The 23,962-nt window shown below is 37.9% G+C and overlaps 1 protein-coding gene across 1 annotated transcript in view; it reads left to right on the top strand.

Moving 5' to 3' along the window:
* Window positions 1-23,962, top strand: part of PPM1E (protein phosphatase, Mg2+/Mn2+ dependent 1E) — a 227,793-nt gene that overhangs the window by 196,667 nt on the left and 7,164 nt on the right. The window contains exons 2-6 of the mRNA XM_045488214.1: window positions 5,788-5,906; window positions 13,390-13,589; window positions 16,956-17,144; window positions 19,509-19,652; window positions 19,887-19,980. Of these exons, the coding sequence (XP_045344170.1) occupies window positions 5,788-5,906; window positions 13,390-13,589; window positions 16,956-17,144; window positions 19,509-19,652; window positions 19,887-19,980 (746 nt within the window). The remainder of the gene's footprint in view (window positions 1-5,787; window positions 5,907-13,389; window positions 13,590-16,955; window positions 17,145-19,508; window positions 19,653-19,886; window positions 19,981-23,962) is intronic.

Below are 23,962 nucleotides of genomic sequence, written 5' to 3'. Positions count from 1 at the left end.
GCATAATACCCTCTAGTTCCATCCACATAGTTGCAAATGGTAAGATTTCATTCTTTTTGATTGCTGAGTAATATTCCATTGAATATATATACCACATCTTCTTTATCCATTCATCCCTTGATGGACATTTGGGCTCTTTCCATACTTTGGCTGTTGTGGATAGCACTGCTGTAAACATTGGGGTGCATGTGTCCCTTCAAAACAGCATACCTGTATCCCTTGGATATATACCTAGTAGTGCAATTGCTGGGTTGTAAGGTAGTTCTATTTTTAATTTTTTTAGGAACCTCCATACTGTTTTCCAGAGTGGCTGCACCAGTTTGCATTCCCACCAGCAGTACAAAAGCGATCCTCTTTCTCTGCATCCTTGCCAACATCTGTTGTTGCCCCAGTTGTTAATTTTGGCCATTCTGACAGGTGTGAGGTGGTATCTCAGTGTGCTTTTGATTTGTATTCCCCTGATGATGAGTGATGTTGGGCATTTTTTCATGTGTTAGTTGGCCATCTAGATGTCTTCTTTGGAAGACATGTCTATTCATGTCTTTTGACCATTCCTTCACTGGATTATTTGTTTTTTGGGTGTTGAGTTTGGTAAGTTCTTTATAGATTTTGTACCTATTTCCTTTTTAAAAAAAAAAAAATTCTGGTCACAATTCATAAATTCATTTCATTAACCACAATGGATCACAACCTATAATTTGAAAAATACTGATGAATAATAAGGATAGCTAATTTTATGATTTTTTTCCCTTCAAGACTTAGAATGTAAACATTGTCATTTTATCTGTTTCTAAACCACTCAACTACGTACTTTCTTGGTCTCACCTAAACCTTGCTATCACAAAAATTGCACTAGCTCCAAAATCCTATCCACAGGCATCCTGCTTTCAGGCTACAATATTTCGTTCTTCCAGGTGATGTGCCCAAGTGCTCCCAACTACAGTTGTTTCATTACATATAGATCACACTGATTTGCCACTTGTGTCTCTTCTTTCTTAGCCACTTTAAAGTCCAAGGTATAACGTTGTAATCACATGCTTAAAAGATAATAAATTTCCATGTCTCTTCTTCACTTTTTAATACTTACTTTGCAAAATCCCAAATCTTGACAAACTAGACAATTCTTTTTTTTTTTTTTTAATTTTTTTTTCAACGTTTTTTTTATTTATTTTTGGGACAGAGAGAGACAGAGCATGAACGGGGGAGGGGCAGAGAGAGAGGGAGACACAGAATCGGAAACAGGCTCCAGGCTCTGAGCCATCAGCCCAGAGCCCGACGCAGGGCTTGAACTCACGGACCGCGAGATCGTGACCTGGCTGAAGTCGGACGCTTAACCGACTGCGCCACCCAGGCGCCCCGACAATTCTTTTTACCTACACATATTCCAACACATGAACATAGATGGAGAAAATCGTACAACCAAAAAGACTGGTTTCATTTAAAAATTGTCTCAAGCTTCCAACAGTCTCTTAGCACTGACAGTCCTACTCTCTTTTTCATACTACATTCTCATCCCTCCTGCTGCATGTACTTTCTTTCTACCCTTACCACCCAGCTGATAACCTACCCCAATGATTCTCAAAGTGTTGTCCCTAGACCAGCAGCATGTACCTCATCTGGGAACTTGCTAGACATGAAAATTTTCAAGTCTTCAGATCTACTGAGTCGGAAACTCTAGGGATGAGACCCAGCAATCTGTGTTTTAACAAGCCTTGCAAGGTAACTCTGATGTCTGCAAAAGTTTGAGAACTGCTGATCTAACCTACCATACTTCATTGAGAAGCCATGCTCTAGAATTTAAGCTCCAGAGGAGGGGTTATTTTTGTTTTGTTTTTAATGTTTATTTATTTTGAGAGAGAAAATGCATTAGTTGGGGAGAGGCAGAGTAGGAAGGAGAAAGAGAATCCCAAGCAGGTTCTGTGCTGTCAGACAGGCACAGAGCCTGACATGGGGCTCGATCCCACAAACTGTGAGATCATGACCCGAACTGAAATCAAAAGTCAGACACTTAAACGACTGAGCCACCCAGGTACCCACTTTTTAAAAAAAATATAATTGACATACAATATTAGTTTAAGGTAAACCACACAGTGATCCAACAATTATATACACTATGAAACACTATACAAAGTTACTACACTATTATTGACTGTATTCCCTATGCCGTACTTTTCCTCCCCATGGCTTATTTATTTTATAACTGGAAGTCTGTCCCCCTTAATCCCCTTCATTTATTTTCCACACCTTCCTGTCCTCTGGCAACCACTAGTTTGTTCTCTGTATTAGTTTATTTCTGTTCTTTGTTCATTCATTTGATTTTTGGATTCCACATATAAGTGAAATCATATGGTCTTTTTTTTCTGACTTATTTCACTTAGGTTCATTCATGTTATCTTGAAGGCAAGATTTCATTATTTTTTATAGCTAGTATTCAATTGTATATAAACTACATAATTCTTCATCCCTCTGTGGATGGACATTTAGGTTGTTCCCTTACCTTGGCTATTATAAATAGTGCTGCAATAAACATAGGAAGGCATATATCTTTTTGAATTAGTGTTTTTTGTTTTCTTTGGGTAAATAACCAGAGGTGGAATTACTTAGTTGTATGGTATCTCTGTTTTAATTTTTTGAGGAACCTTAATGCTGTTTTTCATAGTGGCTACACCAACTTACATTCCCGCCAACAGTGTATGAGGGTTACAAAGGCAGGAGTTTCTTTTTTGGTCATTTATATTCTGAGTGCCAGAATGGTTCCTGGAACACTGTAAGCCTCAATAAGTTACTGTTGAATCATACCTTTAGATGGGAATACTCTTATTTCCTACTAAGAAGTCTAGAAGCCTACCTGCATCTGTACCCATTTTCTTCCTTCCTTCTCCAACTGGTGAAATGTGCCTCATGCTATCAAAGGTCAGCATTATCAGATATGAATTAGATCTCATCTCTTCTTGCCTTCTCAGGAACTTTGCTCCTTTGGTCATCCCCTGTGTCCTACATTATCTATCAGCCTTTCTCTACTAGATCATTTCCTTTAATATACAATCAGATTCTACACCATTCTAAAATAAGAACAGACTCCCTCTCCTCATATGCCCTTTCAGTTACTGTCCCATTTCTGTTTGCCTTCACTGCCACACTTCCTTGCCTTCCATTTCTAATCTTATTTTCACCTCCACTATTCAGTGGTTCTTAACAAAGTCAGTAATTTTTTAAACATCTTTATTGAGATATAATTTCACATACCATAAAAGTTACCCATTTAAAGTGTACAATTCAATGGTTTCATACATTCAGAAGTGTTTAATCATCACTACAATCCAAGATTTAGAATATTTTCATCACTCCCAAGAGAAACTTCCCACCCATCAGCAGTTACTCCCTACGCACCTTACCCCTCTGCCCTAGGCTACCGCTACTGTACTCTGTTTCTATAGATTTGCCTTTTCTGGACTTTTCCTTTGAATGGAATCATAGAGTGTGTGGTCTTTTGTGACTGGCTTCTATCACCCTAATGTTTCCAAGGTTTATCCACATTGTAGCATGTATGTATACTTTATTCCTTTTATGGCTGAATAATAATCCATTGTATGAATATACTGTCTTTTATTTATGCATAATCAGTTGATGGACAGTTGGTTGTTTATGCTCTTTGGCTATTATGAATAATGGTGCTATGAACATATACAAGTTTTTGCGTGGTTACTTCTCTTGTCTATATACCTATAAGTGGAATTGCTGGGCTATATAATAACTTAAGCATTTTAAGGAACTGCTAAAGCAGCTGTACTAGATACCAGAAATATTGTTGTAGCTTGTTTTAGAAAAACAATCTGCCACAGTCTGTTCTGGCCACACAATTCACATCCTTCACACATGCAAAACACACTTGCCCCCTCCCAAGAAAGTCTCCCAAAGTTCCATTTCTTAATGGCATCAGGCTCAGGCTTGAAGTTTAGAAACTCAGTGAGGTCAGGTGCAGATGAGATTCCTTGGGTACAATTTCTTGATGACAGCTCCTGGAGTATAGTTCCACTTGATATGAAAACATGGTGACTAAAGAAGCAAACTAGGGGCTCCTGGTTGCTCAGTCAGTTAAGTGTCTGACGTTGGCTCAGGTCATGATCTCACGGTTTGTGAGTTCAAGCCCTGCATAGGGTTCTGTGCTGATGGTGCAGAACCTACCTGGGATTCTCTCTCTCTCCCTGTTTCTGCCTGTCCCAGTTTCTCTCTCTCTTAAAACAAGCAAATCTAAAAAATAAAAATAAAAAAAGCAAACTATACAACCTTCCCATAACTACCCAAATACAATGGTGAGGCTTGAGATACCCTTCCTATTCCACAAGAGGCAATACTCTTTTTATAATCTCTTCCTATGTGGTATGTTCTTCTACAGTTTTAAATACCATCCATACAAGGGCGCCTGGCTGGCTCAGTTGGTTAAGTGTCTGACTCTTGATTTTGGCTCAGGTCATGAGCTCATGCCATGGTTCATGAGTTAGAGCCCGGCATTGGGCTCTGCACTGACAGTGTGGAGCCTGTTTGGGATTCTCTCCCCCCCACTACCCCGTCCATTTCCTGCTTGTACACATGTACACTCACGCTCTCTCTCTCTCTCTCTCTCAAAAAAAAAAAAAGAATAAAAAGCAACTTAAAAAAAAAAACATACCATCCGTACATTCATGGCTTCTGAATTTCCTGACATCTCTGAGTTCCACGCTAGAATATCTAATAACTATTTGATACCTTTAACTAGGATATCTCACAGATATTTCCAATTTAACATGATAAAATTAACTCTTATTTTCTTCTTCACCCTTTCCTCCCACAAACCTGTTCTTTTCCTGGTTTCTCCATCTAGGGGAATGATGCCACATTCACCTAGTTGCTCAGTCCAAAACCCAGGACTCAGTCTCAATTCTTTTCTCTGACCTCTGTATTCCAGTAATCAGCAGGTTCTATATTTTCTTTCTCCAGATTATACTTTTTTCAATCTCACCTGGATTACAACAATCTTGTTATTGGACACCCTTCTTTATTCTTGCTCCTTTCGGATTTCCATTGGTAGTCAAAGTCGTATTTTAATTAATATGTCTGGTTATGGCATGCCCTTGCTCACAGTCTTCAGTGACTTCCCACTGCACTTTGAGTAAGATCTGAATTCCTATCCATGGTCCAAAAGGTTCATATAAATGGCCATTCATTGCTTGTCGCTCTGACCTTATTCCCTGCCATCTTTCCTCCTTTTCCACTATCTTCATCTTCTCTGGGCTTTTTTCAGTTCCTCAAACATCCCAAGCTCTCAGAAGGGATCTGTACACATGGTACTTTCTGTGCCTGGAATATTCCCTCCCAACTTCCCACACCCACAAAACTGAATCTTTCCTGTTCTTTAGGAATAGATTCCTGAATCTATTGGAATCCAGGAATCCAAGGTACAGATTCCTGACCATTGTAAGTAGGTATCCCCCTCTTTATTTTCTATCACTGTAACCTGTTTCTTTTATAAAACTTATCCCAATTTCAACTATTTGTTTACCTATTTATCATGTCTCCCTAACTAGATTATTAGCCCTACTGAGTCAGAGGTCATGTCTGTGTTATTCACCATTGTATACCCAATTCCAAGGCAGAATGCCTAGCACATAATATACACTCAATAAATATGTGTTGAACAGTGTTTAAAGATATAATTTTGTTTTGAGATAAATATATTAATACTAAGTAATTATTAATGTTAAATGGATTATTTCCTAATTCTTACTGAAATAGCCCTTTCTCTTTCAGTAATTGCCCTTCCTTTTTGGCTGCTGCTTTAGCCAGAGCCACATCAGACGAAGTCCTTCAGAGTGATCTTTCTGCACATTATATCCCAAAGGAAACAGATGGCACAGAAGGAACTGTGGGTGAGTACCTTTCTACATTATTCGCTTAAAAATATTAAAATATGGGGCGCCTGGGTGGCTCAGTCAGTTGAGTGTCCAACTCTCGATTTCAGCTCAGCTCATGGTTTCATGGTCATGGGATGGAGCCCCATGTCAGGCTTTGTGCTGAACATGGAGCCTGCTTGGGATTCTGTCTCCCTCTCTGCCCCTCCTGTGCTCACATGTGTACTCTCTCTCTCAAAATAAACTTTATATATATATTAAAATCTTCTCATGTGTAGTGACACACAGAAAATGTCTACACAACATGAAATCTAATTCTTTATGCACTTATTGATTTTAGTAGAAGAAGGAGAAAAAAAAGCAAAATTATATATATTTCAAACTAGTCAATAAAAGGAGGGAAAAAGAAAAAATACAGGTGTATTTTGAAAATATGTGACAATAATTGGAGCAAGAGACTGCCCTAACAAAATATTATCATAAATAATGCCTGGGTAAATGGAAAGAGTAAAGTGAGAGGTGAGAAGACACAACAGAAAAGATGAGTGAGTGAGGGGAGAGAGAGTTTGAGCAAAACCTATTTAAAACTTTTCACTTACCTTTAAGAATCCAAGTGAAAAATCATATAAAAATTCAAGAAATCAGTTGTAACATAACTTCTCATTCATTATATTAAATTTTATTTCTACCAATAAATAAACAGAGTTCTTTATGACCACTATGTAACGTGACTTAATTGTATGGATCACTGGACATCTTTTTTCCAGGCAAATTAAGAGGTTTTATTTTTGAAGGAAGGCCTATTTTATTAACATATTATGCTTATACATATTTGCCAGGCTCTAAAGAAATACCTATTTTCTTATAAATTAGGAATTACTACTCAAATTCATTAAGGAATTTTATTTTTTTTTTAACTTTTTTTTTTAATGTTTATTCATTTTTGAGAGAGAGGGAGCACAAGCAGGGGAGGAACAGAGACTGGGAGACACAGAATCTGAAGCAGGTTCCAGGCTCTGAGCTGTCCCCACATAGCCTGATGCGAACTCACAAACCAGGAGATCATGATCTGAGCTGAAGTTGGATGCTTAACTGACTGAGCCACCTAGGCGCCACCCCCCTTTTAACTTTTTTTTTTTAAGGAATTTTAATATTTCATTTTATTCCAACTTAAGCATTTGCCTTTAAACATGGTGCATAAGGAGCAAAGCATATATTAATGAATCAGAGTAGCTAATCCCAGAGAACTTGAGGCAGATATAAAAGTAAACATTTCTGTTCTTCCTTTATCTCTCTAGATCATTTTTGACAGAAAATTGGCAAGAAAGGAATTCCTCTTCTTGTTTTTACTGAGAGTAATTGATTCACTTGGAACCAAATTGTTCCAGAGACAACTTGGATGGAATTCCTGTTACAAAGCATTGGTCTTTCCTCTGTTACTGATGCATGAAGTAAAAGCCCTGTAATGAAAAGATGAGGGAGATTAAATTCTGCTTCACTGCAGCCTGGGTGATGGCTGACTCAGTTCCAGCTCAGTACAGTGACATTAACGACTAATGAGTAATTTACAGCTGCGAGGGGGTGGATTGCTACTTTGGACAATTTTCTCTTTTTCACACCCTTTTTTATTTTATTTTTCCATTTCAAGCAGCAATTATACATACTGATGTTCTACACTCCCTGCAGAAGGAAAATACTTAACGTAGCAAGATTGAAGTGTTGCCCTGCATGCCTATTTTGGAAGAATATTTGGAACCCCCATAAGATAGCAAAAGTGAAATGGTGGTATCATTGGTAGTTCTGATTTTATGTTTTTTCAATAGATTACCCAGTAATGTCTCCAGGCCATGGCTATGATTCAGAATGATCTGTTGTAATCTAACTATTTGCAAATCCTTAATCCTTTTAACCCAAATCACTCAGTGTGAACTGCTGCTGAGGAGAATCTCTACAGGGCATATTGTGTTTATCCACACATTAGAGTGGGAAATGAGCTTACTGAGTAAGGTCTGCTGTCACTGGATTACAGGCACTCAAGTCCCCAGTGAAATGCCATTGTCTCTCCTCTTAGTTGTTTCCAAAAACAGACTTAATAAAAATCCTTAACCTAAAAGTTTATGTCACCCATAGCAAAATGTTTGCTAAATGACCTTGTGTGTCTCTTGGTACAAATTTAGTTTGGCAGATGTAACGCCTATCCAGACAACCTAAAATCTATTTAAAATATCCCAGTTTAAAAATTAAAAACAAGAAGGGGAAAATGATCACTAATACTGAGGAAATTAAAAGAATTATGAAAATTTCGTGTAAATAAATCTGAAAACCTGGGTATTTTCTAGAAAAATACAAGTTAACAGACTTTACCTAAGAAGAAAGAGATTGAGAAGATTGCCCAGGAGCAGTCTTCCAAAAAGGAGAAAGAATAGGTGATTCTACAAGTGAACATTTTCAAATGATCAAAGACAGATAATTCCAATGTTTCTTAGAATGAATTATTGCACAAAGAAGGAAAATTTGTAAACCATAACACCGATACCAAAAGTTGCCTGAAACAAAACTAAAAAATGATATGAGGGGTCAGTCTTAGTAATCAATGTAAAAAATCTTAAAATACTTGTATATTGAGTACAATAGTTAATTCATTCAATGTGTATTTTCTTGAGGGCTGACCATATGCTTAGCATGTGCTGAGGAGACCATAAAACAAAAATAATAGGAAGCCTGTTAGCATAATTTATATATTAATAGGTCAAAAGAAAAACAGCAGAATAATCTCAAAAGATGCCCAAAGAAGCATTTGATTAAATTCAATTATCCATTCCTAATTTTAAAAATATACTTAATAAAGTAGAACTAGATGGGTACCTCTTGGACACTGTAGGACAAAATTTGACTCAGAGCAAAATCTAGCATTTGTGCATAATGTATGCTTAAGAATTTTTTGGTTGCAGGGTGCCTGGCTGTCTCAGTTGGATGATCATGTGATTCTTGATCTCGGGGTTGTAAGTTCAAGCTCCGTGTTGGGTGTAGAGATTATTTAAAAATAAAATCTTAAAAAAAAAAATTTTTTTTTAGTTGCAAGTGACCACTAACAACTCAGACTGGCTTCAGCAAAACAGAATTTATTGGCTACTCTTCAATGTATGGGCTACACGGCTAGATGCAAGGCTTCACATGATTCATCAGAACCTGGCATTTCTCCAAATCTCAGCTGTATTTTTTTTTTTTTTAAGTAGGCTCCACACCCAACATGGGGCTTGAACTCACAACTGTGAGATCAGCAGTTGCATGCTCTACCAAATGAGCCAAGCACCCCTCTTTAATTTTGATTTTATTTTCAGGCTCCATTTTCAGGCAAGATCACTGCTAGGCCACCAGGTCTTCAACTGCCCAGGTGCAAATCAAGCAGGAAAATAAGAGTAACTAACTACTCAGTTGCTCTTACATAAATCACAGATTCACTCTAACCAGCCCAGCTTGGGTTATTTCCAATTCCTGAACCCATCACTGTGGCCAGAGGAATGTGATTCTCTAATTAGCTAGACCTGAATCACATGTTTTACCCCTAGATACACAGGAACTGAGAGAAGGAAATGTCTCTGGTAGAAAGAGGAATGTTTGCTAGGTGGCAAAAAAAAAACAAAACCCAAAAACACATTAAAGCAAAGTTCTGACTCAAAATAGGAAATAAAGTAAAATAACTAGGAATATATTCTTTAAGAAATATGAAGCTCCTGGGGTGCCTGGCGGGCTCAGTTGGAAGAGCATGTGAACTCTGGGTCATGAGTTCGAGCCCTACTTTGGGGGTAGAAAATTACTTTAAAAAAAAAATCCTATGAGGGGCGCCTAGGTAGCTCAATTGGTTAAGTGTTGACTTCAGCTCAGGTCATGATCTCATGGCCTGTGAGTTACAGCCTTGCGTTGGGCTGTGTGCTGAGAGCTCAGAGCCTGGAGCCTGCTTCAGATTCTGTGTCTCCCTCTTTCTCTGCCCCTCCCTCACTCGTGCTTTCTCTCAAAAATAAACAAACATTAAAAAAAAATTTTTTTTTAATCCTATGTTAAAACTAGTGAGCAACATAAAAAGGATTTAATTAATGAAACAATAATGTTTCAATAATGAAACAACTTGTTTCTAGATAAGACTCAATATGAAAAATGCATTAATTTTTTTTTCTTTTGCAGGTTACTCTATAAATTCAAGGTAACCCCAAACACAAGGGCAACAAATTTTCCCCCTCAAACTTGGCAAAATAATTAGAAAAATCATCTGGAAGAATAAACATGTCAAACTACCATAGTGATAGCCTTTTAAAATTAGTATTAGGTAGGAAAACTAGTTCTGACATGAAAACATGTTATAAAGTTACAGTAATTATAAATTTTTTTTTTAACATTTATTGAGAGACAGAGAGAGGCAGAATGTGAGCAGGCAGGGGAGATGTAGAGAGAGGGGGGGAGACAGAATCGAAGCAGGCTCCAGGCCCTGAGCTGTCAGCACAGAGCCCAACGTGGGGCTCGAACTCACAAACTGCGAGATCATGACCTGAGCCGAAGTCGGTCGCTCAACCAACTGAGCCACCCAGGTGCCCCAAAGTTACAGTAATTATAAAATAATGGCACCACTGTAGAAATTGATGGAGTGAAGGGGCACCTGGGTGGCTCAGTCAGTTGAGCATCTGACTTCAGCTCAGGTAGTGATCTCACGGTCCGTGGGTTCGAGCCCCATGTTGGGCTCTGTGCTGACAGCTCAGAGCCTGGAGCCTGCTTCGGATTCTGTGTCTCCCTCTCTCTCTGCCTCTCCCCCACTCATGCTCTGTCTGTCTCAAAAATAAACAAACATTAAAAAAAAAAGTTAAGGGGCGCCTGGGTGGCGCAGTCGGTTAAGCGTCCGACTTCAGCCAGGTCACAATCTTGCGGTCCGTGAGTTCGAGCCCCGCGTCGGGCTCTGGGCTGATGGCTCAGAGCCTGGAGCCTGTTTCCGATTCTGTGTCTCCCTCTCTCTCTGCCCCTCCCCCGTTCATGCTCTGTCTCTCTCTGTCCCAAAAATAAATAAACGTTGAAAAAAAAAAATTAAAAAAAAAAAAAGTTAAAATCGGAGTGAAGCAGAATGGACAATCGAAAAGCATACAAATATTTTAATATTTTAGTAGCTAATTTATGTTTGCATATTCATTTATTCAGTAAACATCTAGTGAGCCCCTGCTATCTGCCAGTTACTGTACTATAATGAATCAAGTATAATTGAGACACAGTCTGTATGTACAGTCTAATTTGGGAAATGTAGAGCACGGGTGTTGGAGTCAGACCTGTGATTAAAAATGGTTTTACTTATTTGTGAAATGTTCTAGAGAAAGAGGATGTAACAAGTACTTAATAAATATTATCTATTGGTATAAAATGTGGCAAGAGCTATAGAAGATGGTGTAATGGGAATCTAATGGAAGAAGCAACTGGGAGGGGGTAGGAACAGATCTACTGGTTTACTAAATACTAGAGGAAGCTGGTATTGCCTCCACCTAACCAATTTACTGTCCAATAGACAGAACAGGTATGGAAATGTTCTCTGCCTATGTTGTCTAATGTGGTAGCCACTGGCTATATGCAGTTACTGAGCATTTGAAATATAGCCAATGTAACCCAAAAACTGAATTCTAAATTTTACTTAAAGTTAAATGGCCACATGTAGCTAGTAAGCAACCTTACTGGACAGTGCGGGTCTATATAAGAAGAGTAATATACAAGTCAAAAAATAATGGTTTCTATTATTTGGAACATTATCTGGAAACTATCCCGATAGTTAACATCAGTTATTTGTTTCACCCGACTCCATTCTCCCTAAGTGTTTCCAAATTCACTCATTGTTTTGCAGTCCTCTGTTGTGATTGAGTCAAACTCACACCTATGCTGCTGCAAAGACCAAATGGGCTGGAGTGATACAAATAGGTAATTGCTGGCTGAAAGAATCTCTGGGCAACTGGTGCTTTAAAAAAATAAAGATTGGAGTTCTGTCAAAACAGTAAAAATATTGGCTTGTCTATTAGCTTCAGTTCCTCTCTTATACACACCTCCTCAGGTTGTATTGGCTCTTTGAACTTGCTTTCTTTTTCAAATGTACCCTTGATTTTCAATTAAATAAAAATATCAAGGGGGGGGGGCAGAGCCACAAAACATAGGTTACCACCCTGTACTATGTTAGAAAAAAAAAAGGCAACAAAAACCTTGAGATAAGCTTTCTGAATATAATCATTGTTGGAAAGATTTTGAGTAAGAAAACAGGTAAAGGTAGTCACAGATTAAAGCAACAGCAGGGAAGGGGATAAAAAAATGGGAATCTAAGTTCCTAGGCCATTCTAGAACACAAACTCTCTCTTCTGGGGATCTGTGTTCTAGATCAGAGGAGTCATGTGCAGCCACTGGCCATCTGGTACACATTTTCACAGGCTGTCAGGTACTATCTGATTTATGTAAAGTTAAAAAAAAAAAAGGTTTTTGGAGAATTCTGAATTTTTTTTTTACCTGTTTACCTGGGATATAGTAATCTAAAATGCTGGCCTGAGAAAACCTAATCTCCCCCTGGTTATTTAACAGCTGCACTTGAGTAGAGGACAGCTGGAGCTGAGATGGTGTGAGACACTATTCATTGTGGCCTAAAAGGCTTACACATCTGTCATCCATTGAAGGATTCGAGTCCGAGTCAGAAGTCAGCTCATCTGTTCCACTTGATAGGTAGTAGACTTAATGATCTAGGGTAAAGAATCCTCTGGTTGGTCTTTTTCTATCCAGGGTTACACATACAGACAGAGTTTAAGTACTTTTTCCCTTAGAGACTTTTAAAACTTTAAAAACTTTACTTCATTTGTTAACCTTCTAGCTAAACTATTGAAGCCATTGCCAAAAACTTTAATTAAAAAATTCATCAAATAAGAAAAATGTATATCATTTAGTTCCAAATTATGATCAGTTACAAGAGAGAAAAGTTAGGGAACTGGAGGGAGGTAAAGGAAGAGGTCAGGAAGAAAAAGACAAAAGCAAAATGGTAATCAAAATAAATGCTCATTCCTGTAGTTTGCAAAATGAATGATGTTTTTTTCATAGGCCTTTCATATTTCAGTCATTCTTCTAAGCAGGGGGTGCTGGCTCTCCAGATAATAACCATGGCAGCCAACCAAAAGGGAGCCACTGCTGTGGAGCTGAACTAGATAGCAGTGGTCAGAGCACTTTGAGGGTTGGAAGAAATCCAGTCTAGGAGTAGATCCAACCCTGGCCAGAGGTTTTCTCCTTATGACATAAGGATATCAGTGGCAGCTGCTGGCTGATAATTTTCTACTAGATTGGTTGTCATTTTCTCTCTTCAGAAGCAACATTTCATTTTTCTTGAGAAGAGGAATTTCTTCTATTAAGGAGTTTGACTAAGGTGACCTACTTCTGTCTTTACCAAGCAGGCTAGTGAAAAGCAGCTTTAAATGGCTCTTCACTGGGGGTGTCTGTGTTTCTTTCACAGAGATTGAGACAATGAAATTGGCGCGTTCTGTCTTCAGCAAACTACATGAGATTTGCTGCAGCTGGGTGAAAGACTTCCCTCTCCGCAGGAGACCCCAGCTTTATTATGAAACATCAATCCATGCCATCAAAAACATGCGCAGGAAAATGGAAGACAAACATGTCTGCATTCCTGACTTTAATATGCTCTTCAATTTAGAGGTAAAGGGCACTTCTCAAGAATCCATGAGATTTAAAAAACAAAACAAACACCTTCATGGTCCTATTTTCTGATAGTATCTCTGATGGGTTGGAGGACTAAAGGCAGAGTGGCACAAATTTGCTTGCATTAGACAACAGAAAAGTAACTATTTTATGTTATTTTGGGGGTTTTGTTTTATTTAAAGTACGCTTTACGCTCAATGTAAAACCCCAGATCAAGAGTCACATACTCCACTGACTGAATCAGCTAGATGCCCCTCTTTTATGTTATTTTGAATAAATAATATATCCACATGGTTCAGAATTGGAAAAAAAAAATCTCTTATCCTTGTCTCACAGACAGTGCTCTTCCATGAAGACAAGGGAAGTACCAAATTTTTGTGTAAACTTTCAGAGTTATTCTAGAAACATATAAGCAAAAAGAAAAACTGTCATACCTCAATAAAGCTGTTGATTAAGTTCCCACATTACTGTGTTGTTGAAGCAACATAAAACACAAACATAAAAGAATGAATGTGAGACTGAGACCGTTTTCTGATTTCATGTGATTTTCTTTTTAAAATCTTGGTTTCTGATACAGGAAAGTAGCTGGAATTACATTTCGTGAATCTCTGTGACTGACAAATTGGATCATATGAGCCTTGTCAGCTTAATAACCATTTTCTTGTTATCTTCCTCTTCTTTTTCTATTAAATGTGTTAGATTAGTGCAAACAGAGGTAGGTTTGTTTCCTTTGCCTGTCACTTGCCTCTTTTCTTCACTCAAGTCCATAACTTAAAAATTACAATGTAGTAATTTATACAAAGCACAATATTTCCTTCATTTGGCAGCTAAATTCACATTTTAGCTGACTGTCAGGGTCTGCTAAGCAGTGATAGTAGGTTGATAATTGGTGCTTATGTTACAAAGATAGATCAGCTTTGTTTCCAAATATCTTTAGACTATCTGGATATCTCTGTTTCCAAATGTTACCATTCCTGTGCAAATATAACCTAAAAAGCTATATTGTATGATAAACAACCCTTCTATCACTATACCCATTTGAAGATTATACTCAGGTTTGAGGGCATTATTGTTTTTTTTCTGATCTGGTTGGTTTTCATTTTGCCTCAAAAGCAGCTCATATATATGTGATATATTTGCCTCAAAAGCAGCACATATATATGACTGGTTATCTGTGGATGGTGAGATAATATAAATTTCTTTCTTTCTTTATACTTCTTTATTAGTCCCAATAAACAATACATCATCTTTATACCAGGGGAAACACTATTTTTTAATTAAAAATTTTTTTAATTAAAAATTTTTTAATTAAAAATTTTTTAATTTAAAGATTTTAAGATTTTAATATTTAATTTAATCTTTAATTTAAAGATTTTAAATTGAATTTTTTTTAAAAAATTAAAAATTAAATTTAAATTAAAAAATTTAAAACTAATTTTTTAAAGAGATCCACTTGGCTGTCTTCTGTTTCTTCAGATGCTATATTGAATCTCCCCACTATGGCACGTGGGTGGCTCAGTCAGTTAAGCATCTGACTCTTGATTTGGGCTCAGGTCATGATCTCACAGTTTCATGAGTTTAAGCCCTGCATTGGGCTCCACGCTGATAGTGTGGAGTCTGCTTGGGAGTCTCTCTCTCCTTCTGCCCCTCTTCCACTTGCGCTCTTTCAGTCTCTCAAAATAAATAAACTTAAAAAATAAATCTCCCACCAATCACACACTAAAGTTCTATTCTCATGTCCTCATAAAAGTATTCTTGTCCCCTCCCTCTTTGTGATGACCCCACATCAGCTCACTCATTTAAAAACTGCTTGTAAAAGCTGTTTTTCAGTTTTACCCTTATCCTGCCAATGGAGTTGTTTATAAGTACTGCTTTAATACATGTCATTTAGTACATTTAGTACATGTCAGTCAATACTTTTCTGAAGATAGTTCTGTTTAATCAGTTAAGTCTTCAATGGCATTGTAGATGGTACTTATTAAACTATTAACTGGTTGTAATGTCTGTATTAGATATTGATATCATAATATTTGGGTGTTTTTATTCTATTTATAGTTGGTGCTTTTGTAAATGTAGTATGCACTTTAAAAAGAACTTTTCTTTCTTTCTTTCTTTCTTTTTTAAAGATTTTAAGTAATCTCTACATCTAACATGGGGCTTGAACTCACAACCCCAACATCAAGAGTTGCATGCTCCTGTGACTGAGCCAGCCAGGTTTCCCTAAAAAGAATTTTTTCAAAGCACAGACATATATGTTGTTTTAGTAGTTCTTCCAAATCCCCATGAGATAGCAACTCATCCTTACTTAAAATAGATGAGAAAATAAGCACAAGAAAATTAGATGGTTTACTTTGTATATTTGATTTCCTTTGAATGACAGGGCCTAGACTCATCTGAGCTCCCTGATCCCAAGGATGAAGTCAAAGTTTGCAAAAGAAAATGATTACATACTGTTGCCTAAAGGGAGCCCAGGACTCAAGTGAGAGTTCAGGGAGTTAGAAATCTCCTTAGTAAGCTAGATCAGAGATGTGAACACTGGTGTTGAAGATAAAGAAGCAAACTACTTAATGTTTAAATGTAATATTGTGATTATTGTGATTAGGTTTCCTTTGTCAACACAAAGCACAGGTTTGGAAGACCCTCCTCAGGCAGTTGCCTTTATGCTTCAAGCAGTGGGTGAGCCAGGAAGTGCGAGGCTCAATCTTGGATTAGAGGACAAGGCATAATGGTTACAGGACATTTGGACATCTAATATGGTTCAAGTTTGGCTAACCAGTTTAGAGACTGTGTTATATATGGTGGGTATTCAGTGTGACTGAATGATTTATGAAGAAGATATTATAGTTAAGAAGTATGTGTATACTTTCATTATCTCTGTATTTTAAACAACCTAACATGATTGGCCCTGTGCTGAAGGCCAATTATTTTCTATTGTTCTCAGTTTCTAATTTTATAAGAATACTTTCATTTTGAGAAAAATGCTCAGTCCAGAACAGCTTTTGCTCAATTCGTCCTTATACCTTCTCTTTCCTCCCCCTTCCCACAACTTGTAACAGCAGTTTTGAAGCAACTGTATGTGGGTGGTTTCCATGGTATAAGACAACAACTTTCACAAAGAGGGTGCTTCAGCCTGAGCTAATTGGCCATGATGTGTTCCAGTGTTATGTGTATAAACACAGATGCCCTCATATTGCAGGTATTTTAGCAGCTGATCATGCATGTCAAAAAAGGGAAGCATTTAGTCTCATTATCTGGGTGACAAGTGTAGTAGAGGAGGACAATGGGCACCAGTACAGGGGATTGGTTCACTTGAGTCACACTGCACCTAACTCACTTAACTGTTTCTGTTTTTCTTATTGACAGGACCAGGAAGAACAAGCTTACTTTGCAGTGTTTGATGGCCATGGAGGAGTGGATGCTGCCATTTATGCCTCCATTCACCTGCATGTTAATTTAGTACGCCAGGAAATGTTCCCCCATGATCCTGCAGAGGCCCTGTGCCGGGCCTTCCGGGTTACTGATGAGCGGTTTGTGCAGAAAGCAGCCAGGGAGGTATGCCTTTTTCTCATAAATTCCAGCCATGAAATGCACTGGCTGAGCTCAGCTTGGTCTGTGGTTCAAGAGCTACTTTGGATTTTGTCTTTTTGGGCAGACATTATTTAAAGTTCTCTTTCAAACTGTATTCTTGACCCACAGTATTGGATTCTATAGTTCTAATTCCCTCTTTAGGGCTTTAGGGAGTGATATGATGTACTGTAGAGAAATTCTGAAGCTATAGTTTTCCAGAAAGCCAGTCCATTGCTGGATTTGGCAGGTGAGTTTTATCTTTCTTATTTACCAGCGCCTGTCAGGTTCACACTAGGACCATCTCTATAAGCAGACTTTTGCTGACAAGATCTGGGTATGGTGATTAAAACAATGGACTAAAAAGGAAACAGAAGCTAGATTACTCCCATACACTTGGTTCTAAATGGGTTGGCAGTGTTTTACTGTGTATCTCTTGAGGGAAAATTTGCTTGGAAAGAGTGAATCCTTAGATGATTCTTGAACTGATTTTCTCTTAATAGGAAGAAAAGTCAGAGCTCATGTCCTAATTTCTTAAGGTTAATCAGACCTAAGGTTTTTACTCTACATGAATGACAGGGGCTCTATATTAAGATCTAAAAGTAAAAATTTTAATCTAATTATCATTCGGGGCATTGGTATATGATTAACTACAGTACTCTATTCATTTCTAACTGGGGACCAATAGCAAGATAATAATTTTTAATTTTTAAAAGTAATTACAGAATTATACATACAAAAAATAAGACTCCTGCCCTATGAATTAAACATTAACTATTTTTGAAATGGACTTGGAAAGAGCAGGGTCACCATTTAATCCATTTTTTCGATCTCATTGTTATTGGTTTATAGCAATAGTGGTGCTTGGAATTAATGAGACTAATTCAGAACTATTTGGTATTAAGCAATGAAAATATTCTGTTGTCTCTCCACCTGCATCCCAGGTTTAGATTAATACGCAAATCCAACAACAGGAACCACTAGGGTCTACATGTAGAGGTGGGGCAAGACAACAAAATACTTGTTGACCTCAGACCTTCTCAGAGGCTTTTGAGGGCTGGCGCTGCGTGGCTCTGCCTGCCTTGGAGCTGCTGGCTGTCCTCACTCTGAGGACAAGACTGGCCCCTGAGAGGTGATGTGTAATCACCAACGTGAAACTAAGAGACTTGCTTTGTCTTCTTCATCTTCTGTTTTATCCTTTTTCCTCTGTGCCCTCAAAATCAGGACTTTTCTTTCTGACCATGTTCACCTCATTTGCTTTGCCAGTGATCCTGATGTCTCTCAGTCTTGCCAACAGTTCTCTTGAATAATTTAGGTTTGTCTCAGCAGTTACTTTTCTCCTTCTTGTGCATCCATGTGCTGCTAACTGCTGGGAAGAAAGTAGCTATTCCTGTTGTGAAGCAGCCCTGCCTCCTGTTCTCTCCAGGGCATATGCACTGAAGTGTCTTTATCATGTGTTCCAGGGGGCTGAGTTTTTGAACACTCTGTGTGGGAAGGCATTTTATTGGTGGGTGAGGATTTATAACAAACTTTCCCTATATAGGGAAAATGAGAAGTTGTTTTTCTCATTGGATACGAGGGGCCTTTTACCATCCCTGACGCATTGGTTCTAATTTAGGCCAAGTCCTTGGTAACAGAAAGTCATGCTTATTTCGTGGTGACTCATGTCAAATTGGAGATGTCATTTTAGTATAGTAATATCGGGAGCATTAAGTACAGTAGTACTGAGCTATTGAGGTGAAATTCCAGGCTGTTCTTTATGCAGTGTTCCAAAAGCAAAGGCCCCTAAAATTATTATAGATTTTTTTTTTAAACTATAAGCAATTTAGCATGCCAGGAAACATGTATCTCTTGGCTCCTAGTTAATATTCAGAGTATGGGAGCATTTGTTGTATATCAGTCAGATATTTTATATGTTTTGTGTAATCTAGGATCCTCCCTGTGAACATACATCAGTAACAAAATAGAGACCAGAATATGGAAATCTTTAAAGATTACTATAGTGGACTGACAACTGGACTAGGAGGAAAAAGAATTTCAGTTGTTTTGTGTACTAATGAATTACCTGGCCTTGGAAAATCACATAACCTGCCATAGTTTTTCTTACCTATACATGGAATGAAATGAAATGAAATGATCATCCCTGCCTTGCATATCACAGTTTGCATCTATGTGTGTGGACATGCACATAAAAATGCATTGAAAAATAGGAATTACTATTTATTGTGAAATCAAGTTATTAATAATCGAGCCCCCAACTAAAAGTTTATATTAACTATAAACTGCTTCTCAATGAGAATTTGATTTCTATTTATTTTTTACTGACTCTAGTTTTATTTAAATTATTTTCAGAGCTTAAGATGTGGGACCACAGGAGTGGTGACTTTTATCAGAGGTAACATGCTCCATGTGGCCTGGGTTGGGGATTCCCAGGTTATGCTTGTGAGAAAAGGCCAAGCTGTTGAACTAATGAAGCCACACAAACCGGACAGGGAGGTAAGTGTGCTCTGTTAGAGCACATGCCACAGAGGCAGTTTTCTAGTTAATAAGATTCATTTGATTATTATAATTACCACGACTCGCTGAGCAACCATGTCCACCTTACAAAGGAGTAATAAAGAGAACCTCTCCAGGAAGCTGATGAATATTATATCTCTTGTTTACTATGTAAGGTAGAAAAATAAATCCTGAATCCAATTATTTGCTTCTCTCTATTGCATTGCTGTTTAGGATGAAAAGCAGCGAATTGAGGCTCTTGGAGGTTGTGTAGTCTGGTTTGGTGCCTGGAGGGTGAATGGAAGTCTGTCGGTCTCCAGAGCTATTGGTAGGAAAAACCAATTAATTCTTGTTTCTCCAAACTGTCCTCTTCCAGATCATTGTCTTATATTAACTCCATATTATATTAACTACAATAAGAAAACCTGAGATGGTAATTTATATTATCAGACTGGTTATTATTATTTAAAATAATGATTGGATAATGCCTCTTAATTGTTTGATTTAATCAACCATTTCATCTATATGCTTAAATACCATTATTAAAAGGGAACTATGTTAAATGCAGAACTTCTTAGTTTCTATCCTTTTTTTCTTTTTTTTTTTTTTTTTTTTTTTGAATGGAAGCCCTTAATCTTTGGGACACAAATTTGCTTAAAACCATAGTGATCCTCATTTCATTCCATTTTGGGTCATATTTAGCTTGACTCGGTATTTTCAAGAGAACAGGAAGGCTTCCCTCTCTATATTTTACCTTTCTTATGTCTTTACTTGTTTTTCATTGAATTATAAAATGACATCAACATTGTACTTTTTAGATGAAAACAATTTTCTTTATGTGGAATATACTGATTTGCCAGGTAACCCTAGGTTTTAAAGAATCTGGCTCCCTAGTACATAAGTTCTTCAGAAGGGGAAGTCAGTGAAAGTATCTAAAACTTAGAGAGTAAACAGCTAAGCTTATTGGACGGAATGACAAAATGCAAGGGCGTAAGTTCAAAGATAGTCCTGTTTCTATTTTTGTTTTACTTTGGCACCTGGGTTTATTATATCTTAGGCTTCATGTCTTAGCTTCATTTTCTGGTTTTAAGAATTTTTTTTTTTTTAACATTTATTTATTTTTGAGACAGAGAGAGACAGAGCATGAATGGGGGAGGGGCAGAGAGAGAGGGAGACACAGAATTCGAAGCAGGCTCCAGGCTCTGAGTCGTCAGCCCAGAGCCCAACAAGGGGCTCGAACTCACGGACCACGAGATTGTGACCTGAGCTGAAGTCGGACGCTCAACCGACTTGAGCCACCCAGGCGCCCCTCTGGTTTTTTAAAAAGAATAAATTTGTGTGTATCTTTATAGGTGATATGCATGCATACTGCAGTTCTTAGACCCTGCTCCTAAAGAAAAAATGAAGTGGTTTGACATAGGGATAAAATGGATAAACGACATTCACATCCAACCCCCCAATTTTGCTTATCATTACCAAAACATTCTAGAACATTAACAAAATCTCAAAGGATTGATTCAGTTTCACCAGTGATGTGAGTTCCTCCCACTCTTTGGGAAGGTGCTGGCAAGCTGTGAAGTGGCCCAAATGTGAGCAGCAGAAGGCTGAGACAGAAAGTGAAAACTGAAAGATCCTGCAAGTGCTTCTGAAAAAATAAGAGTTAGTTTTATCTTAGACTGAGGGAGTTATTAGGAGCTCTGGAATAAGACCACCGAGGAGAAACTTCTCATTACTAAAACACACCCTCATGTAAAATTATTTCTGACAGTTCCTCTTGATCTTACTGTCTTTGTCACAGTACTGAAACGTACCTTTCATACTGGTAATAGAACCAACTTTACTAGAGAATACTTGCCTTTTCTTGCTTCTAAAATATAACACAAGGAGAAACCAAAAGCAAGGGAAGACTGTCCTTGAATAAGAGACAGTCTAAGAGAGAATAAGGCAAACTTCATAGACGAAGTGACTTTTAGGTTGGATGTGGAGGACAGTGTGTAGGGGAGGAAATTCCAGGGGTAGGGGCATACAAATACGTGGGCGCCTGAAAGGGCATGCCATGTTTTAGGAACAGCAGCACATACAAGAGACTAGGGCAGAGGGTGGGCGTGGTAAAAGTAAGTGTTGCTGCCAGATTGTGAAGGGGTTTATATGCCAGGCTAAGTAGTCTAGACTCTCCCAGGTGAATAAGCATAGAGGCCACATGATCATTTATAATCCCTTATAAAGGTATTTGTTTGGGATGATGGTATAGAAGATGGACTAGAGTACAAAGACTAGATGGGATCTTTCAGGGGCTGTTGATACAGTTTGTTACAGCTATGAGGGCAGCTCAGAAAGGATACAGAGGAGGCAGAAATTGATTAGATGGAAGTGACAGTTTGTGGGGGTGGAGGAAAGCTGGCTTCCAGGTTTTTGACTTGTGTGACTGAGATGATAAAGCAACTGTAAAAAAGCAGCAGCAGTTTGTGGGGTGGGGAAAAGGGCGGGTAATGAGTTCATTTTGGACATATTTTATATTCTAGGTACCTTACCTGTGTGGTATCTTAGAAGAGATAATTTATATGTAGTTGGAAATACAAATCTGAGCTTAGCAGAGTTCTGAGTTGCAGATAGAAATGTGGGAACTCATCCCATTTTGGCAATAATATTAGCAGTCTGTGAAGTGATATTGTATATATTAGTTGACACTATAGGCATTGCCCAGAACATGTAGTGTGATGAGAGACCCAAGGATGAGACTCATTACTGAAGGTTCCTGCTCTCTAGGTTTGTATCTTGGCTCTGTCACTTTACAAGCTATGGGCCTTGGGAAATTAACTTCCTTGTGTCTGTTGTTCCTTTGTAAAGCAGGAATAGTAACAGTGACTGGCTCATGGAGTTTTGTATTAAATAGTATAATACATGCACCATACTTAAAACCCTGCCTGGCAGAGTTTTAGCACAAAATGATCGTTAGTGCTGTTATTAAGTGAAAGAGCCAGTGAAGAAAATCAAGGAGGGATCAGAAATATACAAGTGGGCTACCACAGATACTAAGTAAGAGAATAGGGTTTCTAGGAGTTAAGTAGTCACAGGGTCAAGTGCTAGAGAGGTGAAGTGAGATGTGGGATAAAAAAAAAAAAAAAAAAAGACATGGAATTCTGAAAATAGGAAATAATTGGTAATATAGGAGAGAAATGTTTTGGATTAGTAGGTGGGAAAAAAAAACCAGGAGAGGGAGAATGAGCAACAACAAAAGAATGTGTGTAGATTTAGTTTCTTGGGCAAGTTAGTGGTAAAGGAAATAATGTGGTGGCTTGTGGGAAAAGCTGATTTGGGAAAGGGTTGTTTTTATTGTTTTTGTTTTTAGGATAAGGAGTTTAGATCAGATTTGTAGGATAAAAGATGAGAGCAAGTAGAAGAGAAACTGAAGATGAGACAGAAATGAGTCCTAGAGAGTCAGGTCCAAGAGCACAGGTTAGCTTTGAGAAGGAAAAGGAGACCTCTTACCTGAGACTGGTAACTCATAAGGTGAATCTCTTCAAATTAAAATAAAAAGGGAGGGGGTAGGGGAAGGAATTGAGGGAATTCAGGTTTGATAAACTTCATTTTCTTTGAAGTAGGAAATCAGGCCCTCTACCAAAATCCAGTAGCTTAATTGGAAGAGAGAGGTGAAGAATGTGGGAAAGATTTGGAAAGCTCACAGAATAAAACAGGGGGCTAAATGGGGACAAGAAAAAGGACTCCTGAGCTGAGTTCAACTCTACTTAGGAAATAAGGGACACTTTTAAAGCTTTAAAAATGAACAGCTTTCAACAGTTTCTCCTCCTGAGCCCTTCAGATTTATGATCCAAAGTTGACAGAGGCATGATGTTTCCTAGCACATGGAGAGAGAGGAGGTTGAAGATAAAAGGATGTTGCCATTTCTACCATGAAATGGATAATCACAAATTTGGGGGCGAAATGTCATGAATTTGACATCCAACAGTAGAGCAGGTGAAAAGCCAGAATTTTGGCAGCATTTTCTCTGTGCAAATCTTTTGTATGTTCTGTTCCAAACTAACAGTTGCAGTAGCCTTTTAATTGAAGCACTAAAACAAGATTTTTGGGAACAGTATGACTCAGATCACATTTATTTTTAGAGCTGGAATTCAGAAAATAATAATGATGATAATAATAGGTGGAATAGGGGATGGGGAAATTTAGTAAAGTGGATTGGTGGAGAACACTGAATCCTGTGATTGGAAGTTTTGATTAGCTTTCTCAGGCTACTGGGAGGCATCATAGTATAGAAGTGAAATTGAAGTTGATGGAATCAAAACCATGTTTGA

This window comes from Leopardus geoffroyi, chromosome E1 (genome assembly GCF_018350155.1).
Source record: "Leopardus geoffroyi isolate Oge1 chromosome E1, O.geoffroyi_Oge1_pat1.0, whole genome shotgun sequence".
NCBI classification, from domain to species: Eukaryota; Metazoa; Chordata; class Mammalia; order Carnivora; family Felidae; genus Leopardus; species Leopardus geoffroyi.
The sequence above is the reverse complement of the archived record's forward strand: the minus strand, read 5'-3'. Positions and strand labels throughout refer to the sequence as shown.